The sequence below is a fragment of the Onychomys torridus genome, chromosome 7, assembly GCF_903995425.1.
Source record: "Onychomys torridus chromosome 7, mOncTor1.1, whole genome shotgun sequence".
NCBI lineage: Eukaryota > Metazoa > Chordata > Mammalia > Rodentia > Cricetidae > Onychomys > Onychomys torridus.
In genome coordinates, this window is record NC_050449.1 from 88746225 (window position 1) to 88760849 (window position 14625).

General features: G+C 43.7%; 1 protein-coding gene across 2 annotated transcripts in view; it reads left to right on the plus strand.

Moving 5' to 3' along the window:
- Window positions 1-14625, plus strand: part of Gk5 (glycerol kinase 5) — a 64849-nt gene that overhangs the window by 25885 nt on the left and 24339 nt on the right. For both annotated transcript variants that reach the window (XM_036193276.1, XM_036193277.1), the window contains exons 6-11: window positions 2372-2447; window positions 7151-7212; window positions 7394-7467; window positions 7779-7839; window positions 9841-9967; window positions 11643-11747. In XM_036193276.1, the coding sequence (XP_036049169.1) occupies window positions 2372-2447; window positions 7151-7212; window positions 7394-7467; window positions 7779-7839; window positions 9841-9967; window positions 11643-11747 (505 nt within the window). The remainder of the gene's footprint in view (window positions 1-2371; window positions 2448-7150; window positions 7213-7393; window positions 7468-7778; window positions 7840-9840; window positions 9968-11642; window positions 11748-14625) is intronic.

Genomic DNA, 14625 nt, shown 5'->3' on the forward strand with positions numbered 1-14625 from the left:
CTAGGCTGTGTCAAGTGAACAATGAAGATTATCGCACCAACTATAGCAGTCAGGGTATTTGAGTAAACTTTTCAGTCAACAGTAATTGCCTTGGATAAACTTCATCATCTATGATACTGCCATTTCTCAAAGCTTCATTTGAAGTTTTGCCGTTAAAAAGGTGGGGGAACTGGAGAGATGATGACTCCGTGATCAGATGCACTTCCTGCCTTGCAGAGGACCTGGGTTCAGTTCCCAGCAGCCATTTGATGGCTCATAACCGGCTGTAATTCCAGTTCCTGGGAATCCAACACTCTCTTCTGGCCTCTATGGATAGATTCCAGGCACACGCACGCACGTGCAGGCAAACAAGCACTCGTCCACGTAAAATAAAAATAGATCTTTAAAAATAGCTTAGAGCTGGAGATGTAACTCAAATGATTAAATATTTGCTTACTACGGCCACGGGCTGGGTTCAATCACCAGCCCCAGAGCAATGGGGGTGGGGATGGGGAACAGGAGTGTAATTTAGTGCCAGAGCACTTGATTGGCCTGTTCTGGAGGCTTCATGGTCTATCCTTAACCCCACAGAAACCAAACAAATGGTAATTAACATTTTGATCAAAGAAATAATACCCAGGTGTGGGCTTCCCAGCTACCTACAGTGTGGCAATGATCCAGCATTCATCTCCAGGGGATCTGTAACATTCCTCCCATTCCCTGGCACTTACACATCCCTCTAGTCTGCAGTCATCAGGAAAGAGGGAGAAGGTGAGTGACCTTATAAAAAAAACTATCTTAGAAAATGATGATGACAGACTGACAGGTTCGTCTTCTTTCTGTCACTTTCCTGAGAAGCCATTCAGTGCCCCGAGCTCCTTTGGATTTGATGTATGGAAGTCTTTTGTGTTGAGAACTTTTCCACTGCCCCTAGGTGTGTGTGTGTGTGTGTGTGTGTGTGTGTGTGTGTGTTCCCTCACACACACTTGTGCCCCATGTGGGTACCTGTGGAGGCCAGAAAAACACATTGTGTCCTCCAGAGCTGGAGTTCCAGGTGGTTGTGAATGAGCACCTCAGGAAGTGCCTGATGTGTGTGTGTGTGTGTGTGTGTGTATGTGTGTCTCAGGAAGTGCCCGATGTGTGTGTGTGTCTCAGGAAGTGCCTGATGTGTGTGTGTGTGTGTGTGTGTGTGTGTGTGTCTCAGGAAGTTCTCTTAGCCACAGAGCTATTTCTCTCCCCTTCTTCCTCCTCATTTTTAAGTTTAAAAGTATTGTTTTTGTTGTTGTTTTTTGAAAATTTTAGACATGAGTGCTACATTTACATCATTTATGCCTCTCCCTCTCTTCCTCTGACTCTTCCCATGTCTTTTTCACTCCGTCTCAAACTCATGACCTCTTCTGTGATTATTATTATAGTATACATACATATGTACATACATATAAGTACAACCTGTTGATCCGTTTTGCGCTGCATATATACGTGCATGTCTTTAGGGCTCACCACTTAGAACTAGATAACCTTTCAGGGGACTCGTGCCCAGAGAATACTGATGCTTCCTCTGTCCACAGCCAGCGTGTGTAGCTCTTCATCTTCTTGGGGACTGTGAGGTGTCCCTTCCCCCGCCCCCCACGTCCACGTTGGCATGCAGTGGTATAGTCATGCCGGTCTTGCGGTAGATGTCTTGGGCCTCTGGTTCCCGGAGTCTTCCTAACCCTCTTCCGCACTGTTCCCTGAGACTTCCATGTAGGGTTGTGTTGTAGGTGCATCAGACGGTTGTGCACACCATGGCCAGCTGTTCTCTCTGTATTTTGACCAGTTGTGCAGGAATGCGTAAACTTATTTTTTTTAAGATATATTTATTATGTATACAATGTTCTGCCTGCAAGCCAGAAGAGGGCACCAGATCTATTACAGATGGTTAGGAGCTGCCATATAGTTGCTGGGAATTGAACTCAGGACCTCTGGAAGAACAGTCAGTGCTCTTTACCTCTGAGCCATCTCTCCAGCCCTAAACATTTAAAAAAAAAAGGCAGTAGGTTGGATTTAGCCCTTGAGCCAGAGTGTAATGTTACTTCTTTAAGTTACATTCTTACTAGTAACATACTAGTATATTTGTGTATTTAAACTAAAAATATGCATGTTCTCTTTTTTTAAAAGAAATATGTGTTGATGTAAAACTAAAATTTTTCAGTGGACCACATAGATGATAAATCTAAATCCCATTGACTGATCTTGAAAATCTTGAGGAATATATTCTAGAAATCGTCTTTCTCGGTGCATTTTTTTCATAGTTGAGATTGCAGTGTATCCATTGCTCTGTATTTTTCGTGTGCTTGGTACCGTGGTCATGTGAGTTGACCTGCCGTCCTTCTGGCCGTCCTTCTGTCCCCAGGTGCAGAGGGCGGTTGAGGAAGACAACTGTTGCTTTGGGACTGTCGACACCTGGCTGTTACACAAGCTCACCAGAGGTAAGGCCGCCTCACCGGCCCGCTGCAGTTGTTCAGAATGAGACTGTGGGCCAGGTTTGCCTAAGACAGCAGAAGTCACTTCTGCCACAGCGTTTCCCTTCCACATGCCACCGCTCTGCTGTTTGGCACACTAGTAACCACACGTTGCAATAAAGCTAGACGTATTTCCTTTTTCCTTTTTCTTTTTTTGAAGAGGAAGATGGCTTAAAGAGGCTGATGCAACTTCAAAGTCTAAGACTTGGGGAACAGTGTTGATTTCAGAGTGCTAAAAGAAGACTCCCAGATAAGATGGGGGGCTAGGAGCAGCACCCCATGTGTGACAGTGAAAGAGTTGGTCCCAAAGAGAGAGAGAGCTTCAGAAACCTGCAGAGGGGAGGGAAGGAAGCCCACAGGGTAGAGACAGATGGACAGTGCAGAGGCTGAGCACAGCTTGGGCCCGCAGCTCCCCGAGGAGTAGGGGAAGGTTAGGCAGGTCCACAAGCACTGTGTGTTCCTTTCTTACTGGGGATGGAGCCTTCAAGAGCTGGCTGATTAAGAAAATCCCCAGATAAAACGGGCGGGACTAGCCGAATTGCAACATAGAACCAAAACATCATGATAAAGCAACATGACTCCTTCAGAAGACAGTAACTTCTCAATGACTAAACTTCATCCAAGGCAGTGAAGGAGGTAAAATGTGAGGTGAAGAGTTCAAGTTTATTAGTTAAGAAAAAAAATGATGGATGCCAGGAAAGAGGATACAAATAAGCAGATAAATTGAATTCCAGGTCAGCATTTTAAAAGAAAACATCAGGGGCTGGAGAGATGGCTCAGTGGTTAAGAGCACTGGCTGTTCTTCCAGAGGTCCTGAGTTCAATTCCCAGCAACCACATGATGGCTCTCAACCATCTGTAATGAAATGTGGCGCACTCTTCTGGCCTACAGGTATACATGCAGGCAGAACACTATACAGAATAAATAAATAAATCTTAAAAAAATATATTTAAAAGAAAACATCAGCCATCTGGATGACCATATGAAGGAGGAGTCCAGAAGGAAAATTGATATTCTGAAAAACAACAAATAGAAATGTTGGAAATGAGGGCTGGAGAGATGGCTCAGCCGTTAAAGGCTAGGCTCACAACCAAAACTATAAGAAATGTTGGAAATGAAAAACTCAGTGAATCAAATAAGAAGTAAAGTGAAAAGTTTCACCAATATATCTGACCAACTAGAAGAAAGAGTAAAAGGAAGAATTCATGGAGTACCACAGCCAGACCCCAAGAAGGGGGAAAATGAACAAATATGACCACAACGTCCAGAAAATCTGTGATCAGGAGTCCCAAGCTACACTTTCATGGGAGAAAGAGACAAACACTAAAAAGCAGCATCTATTTGAAGAATTTGCTAAATCAAGAGAAGAAATGAATGTCCAATAGAAGGGGTGCCTAGAACCCCACATAAGTAGTCCATAGAAGAACCTTTTCATGGTATAGTCAAAATGCCAAAACACAGAGCAAAGAACACCGAAAGCTGTCAGGAGAAAATGCCAACTCACTCACAAAAGCGGACACATCAGAAGACATCACATCCCTGTCAACATCCAGCATGAAATGATGCTTTCAAGCCCCCAAAGTCCAAACTGCCAACCAAGAGTGCTATGCCCAGCAAAGCTACCTTTTACAGATGATGGAGAAACAAGGACATTTCAAGGACAGCCAGGCTCAGGCTGCCCTTGACTTTCAAGCCAGTGATACAGAAGATGTATCAAGGAATTCCGTACACCGAAGAGGAAGTAAGTCTCAATCATAAGAATATAGGAAAGAGTACATTTTATTAGAGGAAGTGATCAACAGAAGCGAACTAGGAAGGAATCCATCTTGTCCAGCACAGTAAACCAGCCAGGTCTTAATACTGATGGGGCAGAAAGAAAAGAACAAGTGTGTGGCCAAGCAGAGAAACAACTAGGAACGTTGTAGTGATGCACCATGGGAGCCAGTGGACAAGCTGCTGGAGTCAGTGTTCTCTGTCCACTGTGTGGGACCAGAGGCAGGGTGGTAGACACATTTATTGAGTTGTGTCCTCAGCACACAGGGACATTCTTCGTCACAAAACTAGAAGAAAACTATCCTAGCCGGATTTGGTGATGCATTCCTGTAGTCCCTGCACTTGTGAATCAGAGGCAGGTGGATCTTCGAGTTTCAAGACCAGCTTGGTCTACAAAGCAAGTTCTAGCCCAGCTAGAGCTACAACATAAGACTCTGTCTCAAAACAAAAATAAAAATAACACAAGACAGCTGGGTGTGGTGGTGGCATGCCATCACTCAGGAGGCAGGGGCAGGCTGATTTTCTTGATTGGAGGCCAGCCTGGTCTACAGAGCAAGCTGCAGGACAGCCAGGACTACATAGAGAGACCCTGTCTCAAAAAAACAAAACAAAACAAAACAAAACACAGATTATTTTGGGCTGGAGAGATGGCTCAGTGGTTAAGAATATTTGCTGTTGCTCTTCCAGTTTGGTTCTCTATATTTCAGGTGGCTAACAATTGTCTGTAACTCTGGCTCCTGAGATCCCACGCCCCTTTCTGGCCTTTGTGGGCACCTTCATACATGTAGGCACATACACAGATAAAAAAGAAAATAAACCTTAAAAAGAGAAAGGATCTTAAGGCAAAATGCATCAGGATATGTTCATGGCCAGGACTTTATGGAAAGGACTCTTTTTAGCACAGGAATAGGATTGCTCGAAATGAAAAGTTTCTACACATCGAAGGAAACAGGCATTTAAATAAAGAAACACCCTAAAGAGTAGAGGGATGTAGGAAGAAGAGCCCTTCCTCACTGCTGCTGCTGGGAATGTGAGCTTGTGCAGCCACGGTGGAAACCAGCAAGGAGGCTTCTCAACAAGTAAAGACAATTGCCGTCTGACCTGGCCATACCGCTCAGGTATATAACTGGAGGACTCTAAGCATGCCACAGAGACGCCTACACATCTATGTTTATTGTCCTATCTATATAGCCAAGAAAGGAAACCAGCCTAGAAGTCCACCAACACATAATCAATCCAAGAAAAATGTGGTACAAACATAAATGCAGTTTTATTCAGCTGTAAAAAAAAAAAAAGAGTCATGACATTTGCAGGAAAATGAATGGAACTGGAAATCATGTTAAGTGAGATAAGCCAGACTTAGAAGAAAAGATAACACGTTATCTCTCATGTGTGGAATCTATATACTTGTGTGTGTGTGTGTGTGTGTGTGTGTGTGTGTGTGTGTGTGTGTGTATAGGCGGGTCTGGGTCATTAAACCAGAGGATCATGGGAGAGAAAGAAGAAGGGTTTTTTTTGGTTGTTGTTGTTTTTGGTTTTTCGAGACAGGGTTTCTCTGAGTAGCTTCACGCATTCCTTGGAACTTGCTTTGGAGACCAGGCTGGCCTCAAAGTCACAGAGATCCACCTGCCTCTTCCTCCCGAGTGCTGGGATTGAAGGTGTGCACCACCGCCCGGCCAAGAAGAGGTTTTTCAGGGATGGGAGCAAAGTGGGTGGTGGAGTGCATGTGACATAACTCAGAAGGCGTCTGTCTAGGGAAGGAAGGGAAAAGTTAGAATGGGTATGGCATATAGGGGCGAGACAAATTAGCGTAAAGTACAATAACATATATGAAAAGTGCCATAGTGAAACACATGGATTTGTGTGCTAACTTAAAAAAAAATTAAGGGGCTGGAGAGGTGGCTCAGCTGTTAACTACCAAAGATCCACACGCTGGCTCACAACCGTTCTGAACTCCAGTTCCAGGCAACCCAACGCCCTCTTCTGACTCCCAAGGGCACCAGGCATGCATGCGGCACACGGGCATACATGCAGGCACAACACTAATACACATCAAATAAAGTAAATATAAATAAAACAGTGATAACACTGTACTTGGATATACTTTGTGGGGGTGGGGGGCAGTTAACATCTCTACACCTTTTCACTTAAAACTCAAGATCCTAGCTGGGTGGTGGTGTCACATGCCTTTACTCCCAGCATTCAGGAGGCAGAGGCAGGTGGATCTCTGTGAGTTTGAGGCCAGCCTGGGCTACAGAGCAAGTTCCATTACAGGCTCCAACGCTACACAGAGAAAACAAAACCAAAACCAAAAACAAAACAAAAAAGAAAAAGAAAGAAAAAAACCAAAAAACCTCAGGATCCTAAGGTTTTGTCTGTAAAATTGCTTTTGTAATATTCAGGGTCTGGTAAGATGGCTTAGCTGGTAAGGATGCCTACTGCCAAGCCTGATGACCTGAGATAGTCCCCAGAACCCACATGGTAGAGATAACTGACTCCATGAAGTTGTCTTCTGACCTCCATATGAAGACAGTAGTATGTAATGGGAGGGGGTAGCGGCTGGTGAGACGCCTGCTGCCCAGCCTGAAGACCAAATCTGATCCGGGGACCCATGGTGGAGAGAGAGAGCAGACACTTGAAATTACCCTCTTATCCTCACTCTGCGCTGTGATTCATACACACACATACATAATTGTAATTTTGAGAATTTTAAATAGAGTCGTAAAGTAAACTATAAAGGTTCATAAAGATTTAGTGGGAATTTTCCTGCAAACTTGTATGTAGCAAACATTCATTTTAGTATGAATTTGAAGGTAGACAAAGGTCTAGATTGTGCACCAAAGTTAGATGATTTATATTACCTGATAATAAATGTGTTATTTCTAATGTAAATTTAGGTTCTTCGTATGCCACGGATTATTCAAATGCCAGTACAACTGGAATTTTTGATCCATTTGGGGTAAAGACTTTTATCTTCTTTTTTGAATCAGCAGTTTTTTCTGTAATTTAGGCTAGATTCCTTTTTTAACTGATTGTAGTTGACGGTCCTTGTTTATCATGTACAATGTGATTTTTGCGATGTGGGTAGAGGTGTGAAGCATTCAAGCCTGCATATCCTGACGCCATATTTTCATGCCCAGATGTGTTGGAGCAAGCTCATGGCCTCCATAGTCTCCATACCGCTCTCTATCCTGCCTCCTGTGAAGGACACAAGGTAAATGTGAGCATCAGACACAGACCTACCTTAGAAATCTTTCTGCTTTGTTGGGGAAGGAATGTTGCGCGCGCGTGCGCGTGCGTGCGTGCGTGCGTGCGTGTGTGCGTGCGTGTGTGCGTGTGCGTGCGTGCGTGCGTGCGTGCGTGCGTGTGTGTGTGTGTGTGTGTGTGTGTGTGTGTGTGTAAGTAACACACTTGCTGCTTCTGCATCAGTTCTTTAACGCTGTGACTGTGTGAAAGCAGTTTGCTGAATTTTTAGAATGAATATGTCCGAGCAACAATTAACTCTCCCATCCATCTTCTTTGAAGCCATAATTTTGGATCAGTGGATGAAGAGATATTTGGTGTGCCTATACCAGTTGTTGCCTTGGTAAGTAGACGACATGGGGGTTAGAACATTTGTCACTAAGAGTGAAGCTTGGGTTCAGTATCAGCACTGAAGGAGAAACAGACATTATGCCTAGTTCTTTTCTTTCTTTCAAGTTGAAAGGGTTATACATATAATGGGAAGCATCTCCTGTATTCTGGGTGGAGGACCTCTGGCCAATCTTCTACAGTGGAAGTACTCTGTAACCATTTCCAACTGTTACATTTTCTAAAGATACTGTGTTCTGAGTAACACTTTACTTCTGTTGATGCTGTGGTTTTAAAAGTAGTAAGGGGCCACTGCTTAGATTACATTTCATCACAACAGCCCAAACCAGTAATAAGGAATTGATGTTAGAGGAGGAAGTTGTATTTAGATTACAAAAATTGTATTTGATTATAAAACCCTTAGCATGCAAATGCCCAGGTAGATGTCAGTATAAAAATGAAATAATTGCTGAGGGTAGGTTTAGTGTTAGATTAAGGTATGGCTGAGATTAATTTAAAAAATGGGGGATTCTGTATTTATTTTGTTTTTTTAAATGTGTTGACTTGTAAATGCTAGGGTCTTATTTTATAGCTTGGGCTAGCTTTGAATTCTGTGCAAGCCGCAAAGTCTCCGAAGTGCCGGGATCGCACACATGTGCTCCCTATCCCTGGGCTTTCAGTCTTAAAAAATGTGTTTGTGGTGGCAACAGGATCTTGTTATTAGTTCAGGCTTGCCCCTAACTTAAAATCCTCCTGTCAGACTCTACAGTGTCAGGGTTGTATGTTCAGCTATGCTTGACCTCAAAAATGTTTATCTCTTATTTTTTAAACATACATTTATCACTGTGTGTGTGTGTGTGTGTGTGTGTGTGTGTGTGTGTACATACCATGGCATGCATGTAGAGGTCAGGTCAGAGGACAACTTGTAGGAGTTAGTTCTCTCTCTCCACCATGTAGGAGTCCCAAGGATCAAACTCAGTGTCGGGTTTAGTGGCAACTGTGTTTATCTGCTGAGCAATCCTGCCAGCCCTGTTTTTATTTTTTTATTTTATTTCTTTGTTTAATATGGTGCTAGTAAGCATGACTGTGTGCAGACAAGGCAAGCACTCTGCAGTGGTCTCTGTGATTAATAGCCCCAGCTACTCAGCAGGCTGAGGCACGAGAGGAGAAGTCTAGGCTACCCTGGTGAACATGCAGCCTGTCTCTAAAAAGAATAAAAATAGAGTTCTGAGTGTAACTTAGTGTAGAGAACTCATCAGCACATGTGAGGCTTCTTGGATCGATTTCCAGCACTGTAGGAAGTTAAATAAGCAACTTTATGTGTATTTATATGTAGCCATCGTAACAAAATTGAAATCATTTAAAATAAGAAATACAAGTTTAGACTGGGCAGTAGCGGCACACACCTTTAATCCCAGCACTTGGGAGGCAGAGGCAGGCGGCTCTGAGTTGTCAGAGGCCAGCCTGGACTACAGAGAGAGTTGTTGGACAGCCAAAGCTACACAGAGAAACCCTGTCTTGAAAAAAGAAAGAAAGGAAGGAAGGAAGGAAGGAAGGAAGGAAGGAAGGAAGGAAGGAAGAAAGAAAGAAGGAAAGGAATGAAGGAAGAAAGGAATGAAGGAAGAAAGGAAAGGAAATACATGTGGTTTAAGGCTTCTGACTTTATTATAACCTCTGTTACTCGTAGTAAAAGAGAAATTCGTGAGGTCTTGACAAGCGAGTGAAACCTCTAAGGTGAGAATGAGAAGGCATAGTTTTTTGGTACAGTTTGTATGCTGACATTACTGGAATTATTCATGAACGAGATTGGCACTGGCACCCCTTAGACAAGTCAGTTGCCCACAGTGCTGTCCAGAGACTCTGAACTGTTGTCTTTGGAGTTTATTTTTAAATTAAGGAAACGGCTGAAAAAAAAAAAAAGCAAGTGACATGTAATCTTGAGACTCCTGTAAACGGGAATGAACTGTACTAAGTAAGTGCCCATAGAAGTGCATCTGACAGTCGAACACCTTGGCAGGTTGGTGACCAGCAGTCGGCTATGTTTGGAGAGTGCTGCTTCCAGACAGGAGATGTGAAATTAACCATGGGAACCGGGACATTTTTGGATATTAATACAGGAAGCAGCCCTCAACATAGTAATGGAGGTAAGTAATCAGGATGTATCTTGTTCCTAAGATAAAATTATGCTTGTGTTTCTTTGTGATGTAGATACAAATTCACACACACACACTTTGTTTTTCCCCTGAGGCAGGGTTTGTCTGTGTAGTTTTGGTGCCTGTCCTGGATCTCACTCTGTAGACCAGGCTGGCCTTGAACTCAGAGATCCACCTGCATCTGCCTCCAGAGTGCTGAGGTTACTAAAGGCGTGCGCCACCATTTTATGTTAAGGATATTCTTTGATATATTATTATTGTTAGAGACAAATAATTTCCATTTTCTTTAAAATAGTTTAAAAAATTAAATTAGCAGCATTAAAAATAAAGATGTTGCCAGGTGGTGGTGGTGCACACCTTTAATTCCAGCACTTGGGAAGCAGAGGCAAGTTTGAGGCCAGCCTGTTCTACAGAGCGAGTTCCAGGACAGCCAGGGCTATAGAAAAATGTCTCAGAAAAACCAAAAATCCCAAAGTTGTTAATAGAAAAAATATTAGATGGATTCTGCTGTTTTGGTCAGCTTTCCAAATATTATTTGTATTATATACTATATTTGTTTAAATTTTATTATCAAAGTTGAAATCTCTCTTTCTCTGATTTATTGACTGATTGATTGATTTTGATGTTGCTAATGGGAAATCAAATGCAGGACTTTACAAATGCTAGGCAAGTATTGTATGCCTTGGGATACAACCCTATTTTCTTTTTTCTATGTGTTAGAAACTGTTGGGGGGGTGGTAATTGCCAACTAGTGATGAATATGTGTTTAGGGCCTTTTTAGTTTTTTGAGACCAAGTCTCATGTAGCCCAGACTGGCCTTGAACTTGCTATGTAGACAAAGATGACCTGGAACTGCTGATCCCTTGCCTCCACCCCCACCCACCCCTGCCAATAGGATTATCACTTTGCCAACTGCCTGGTTCATATGGTGCTTCAGATGGAACACAGGGCTTGGTGTGTGCTAGGCAAGTACTCTTCCAGCTAAGCTACATCCCCAGCATTTAAAAATCATTTTCCAGCCTTCACTCTGCAGCCTGGGCCTTTTCCCAGGCTGGCAGGGGTCAAAGCTAGAAAAAGGTGGTCGCTGTATTTCACTGTCCTGACTTAGGACAAATAAACACAATAGAGTAGTTAGTGCTCTGGCACAGTTATCTCTAGTAAACTTTATTTTGCAATTTAGATACTCATTGCCATGTGTCTAGAGACATGGATGCACCGGTAGGTATTAAAAGCTAGTAGCTAGGGGTATAGTTCAGTGGTGGAGTATTTACCTAGCATGCACCAGACCCTCAATTCAATTCCCAGCTCCCAAACCAAGACTAGCCATCCAACAGCAAAACAAAGAAGAACAAAAGCAGAACCTGCCCTTCACATTTCTAGTACATACTGTATGCCAGGCACTGAACTTGTTCCCTTCTGCATTAACTCTGTTTAGGCCTACAGCAGCTCTCTGGGGTAGGCCTCATTTCACTTGGAACAACCAAGGCTTAAAGTCCAGAAACCTTGAGACCATACCTAGTGAGGGCTGGATTTGAACTCAGGTGGACTGAGTGCATAAGTACTTGGTGTTGTTTGTATCATCAAACTCTTGTGTTATGGTTGGTGTTGCAGTTAATTGTGTGTTTGCTGTGTGACTTACTGTTGGCTTGTTTGTTTGCTTTCTAAGGCTTTTATCCATTAATTGGATGGAAGATTGGGCAAGAAGTTGTATGTTTAGCTGAAGGCAATGCAGGAGACACGGGTACCGCTATAATATGGGCTCAAAAATTAGGTAAGTCATCTCTAAACAAAACCCACGGGCCGGGCTTGGATTTAGGCTTGCCCAGGTTTTAGATCAATAGATGAAGAATGGACCATTCCAATGAGACACCAAAATAAAGTACCATGTACTAGGAGAAAATACAGAATATTACTTAAATATATTTTTTCAAATATTGGGTTGGTAAAGGCTAGGTATTAAGGCTCAGAATTGAAAGGAAAAAGAATCTGCTGTAGTCTGAAGAGTTCATCTAACTATTCTTTATCAATAAAAAGTCAGGAGCCAGATATCAGGATAAGAACCTGAAAGATCAGAGAAGCAGCAGAGCAGCTACCAGTGACTTCCTGTCTCTTCCCTTCCTCCACCCAAAAAGGGCTGAGATCCTCTTTCAGACCCGCCTTACTACTTCCTGTCTCCTGTCTGTCCTCAGTCCACCAAAACCTCTATGGTTAATTTTGGTCATCTAGTGGCCAGCTCCATCCTGACTCCAAGCAAGCTTTATTGTCAGAATATGATCAAAATACCACACAACAATAGTCATACACGCTTTTTCTTTATTTATTTTTGTTTTTCAAGATAGAGTTTCTCTGTGTTGCCCTGGCTGTCCTGGAACTCACTCTAGACTAGGCTGTCCTCTAGTTCACAGAGATCCACCTGCCTCTGCCTTCTGAGTGCGGGATTAAGGTGTGCACCACCATACCCAACTCATACACACTTTTAATCCTAGCATCTGGGAGGCAGAGTTTAAGGTCACATAGTAAGATCTAGGCTTGGAAGGAAGGGAGGGAGGGAGGGAGGGAGGGAGGGAGGGAGGGAGGGAGGGAGGGATGTAAGTATCTAGAACACCAAAATGTATCGGAAGAGCTGTACTGCAAGCAAAATAAGAAGACCAAGGGATAAGAACCATTAGTAGCAGCCAGGGGAGGTGGCGCAGGCCTGTAATCCCAGCGCTCAGGAGGCAGAGGCAGGCGGATCTCTGAGTTGGAGGCCAGCCTGGTCTCAGAGTGAGACCCTGTCTAAAAAAACAATAGCAAGAGCAGTTGCAGATGTCAGGGAGATTAGTAAACGACAAGGAGCAAGCTGTTGGTAAACACCTGTAAATCCGGCACTAACCAGGCGGAGGCCAGAGCATGGACACCAAGTTTGAGTTCAGTCTGGTTTATATAGCAAGTTCCAGACCAGCTAGGGCTAACGTGAGACTTTGTCTCAAAACAAAACACAGAAAAACCCAAACTAACAGAAGTAGAAACAGGTGGCTGGGGAGATAAAAGTGCTTGCTCTGCTTTGTAGCTCTGGCTGTCCTGAAACTGGTCTAGTCCAGGCTGGCCTGGTCTAGACAGACCAGGCTGGCCTCGAACCCACAGAGATCTTCCTGCGCCTCCACCCCTGGGATGTTCTCCTTCTTTCTATGTTCCTCTGTTTCTCTCCACTCTGTTCCTGCTTCTCTCCTGGCCATGTCCAGTCTGCTGGTCATGTCTGCTTCCTTCTCTCTGCTCTGGACTCTTCCAGATTCCTCTGACTGTTCCCCCATAGCCACGATTAAAACCTTCCCCTTAGGGCTGGAGAGATGGCTCAGAGATTAAGAGCACTGACTGCACTTCCAGAGGTCCTGAGTTCGGTTCCCAGCAACCACATGGTGGCTCACAACCATCTGTAATATAAGATCTGGCACCCTCTTCTGTACACATAATAAATAAATAAATTAAAAAAAAAAACCTTCCCCTTAACCATACCATGGAGTGGTCATGTCCTCAGTTTATACAAAAGCCACTTTAAAATTAAAGTTCAGGGGAGCTGAGAAATAGCTCAGTGGCTAAGGACAAAAGCTGTATGGTTAAAAAGTATTTTGAAGTTTAAACCACCTTTAGATTATCAGAAATGATACATGGATGGATGGATGGATGGATAGATAGATAGATAGATAGATAGATAGATAGATAGATAGATAGATATTTAATGCTTTTCAGTTTTACCCACAGAGATAGGAAGAAAAGCCTAGACTATTTAATTTCACATTCATCGGAGTTCAAGTTCCATGTGACACCATATGCTCATTTCAGAATCTTGGATAGTCAGGGGGGCTGAAGCGGGTGTGGAGGTGGCTGGGTGTGCTGTTCCTGGGGATTCTCACAGGGAGAAAGCCTCTTCCGGAGAGCCCAGACCCTGACCTTGAGAGGCTGTAGGACTTCTGGCTCAGATGGGAGACAAGCCCTTTCTGGGGCCAGTCCTGCCTCTGGCAGGAAAATGAAACAATGCTTCAACTAGAAGAGAAGGTGGGCCATTGAAGATTTACCCTTACCTTTCAATCTGCCAGTAGCTAGTACTTGCTCTATTTGTCAGAAATCCACATAACAAGTAAACATTTATTCAATGTACCCCTGTCTGAGAATTTTAATGAGCACATTGAAAAAAATCCTAAACTGTATTCTGGAAAATGGCTGGTCAGACTGAGCAGCCCTGCCATTGTCCCAGGCTCTACACAGCCATACTTCTTTTTGCTGCCGCCTCCCTGCCGTCTGCCCGTAAATGAGTGCGAAAACTCAGAATCAGGCGAAAAGGCTGTTTTAATCAGTCTTCAGACTGAGTGTGATCACACACACACACACACACACACACACACACACACACACACACACACCACACACACCCCTCTGTAACCTCAGCAGGTTCTGGGCCAGCCAGGGCTACATAGAGAACCTGCTATCTGTCTTTACTTCAAGCTTGTTTCTTCCTTCTCACGGTTCCCCACAGGCCCTTCTCTGGTCTCTGCTTTACTCCACTGCCCTCCCCTTCCTCAGCCTGTCTTTATTATTTCAGTCTTAGGAACATTTCACATCTGCGAGCTGTGTTCCGTGCGTAAGTAGGGGAGTGGTTGGGAAGAGCCTGGAAC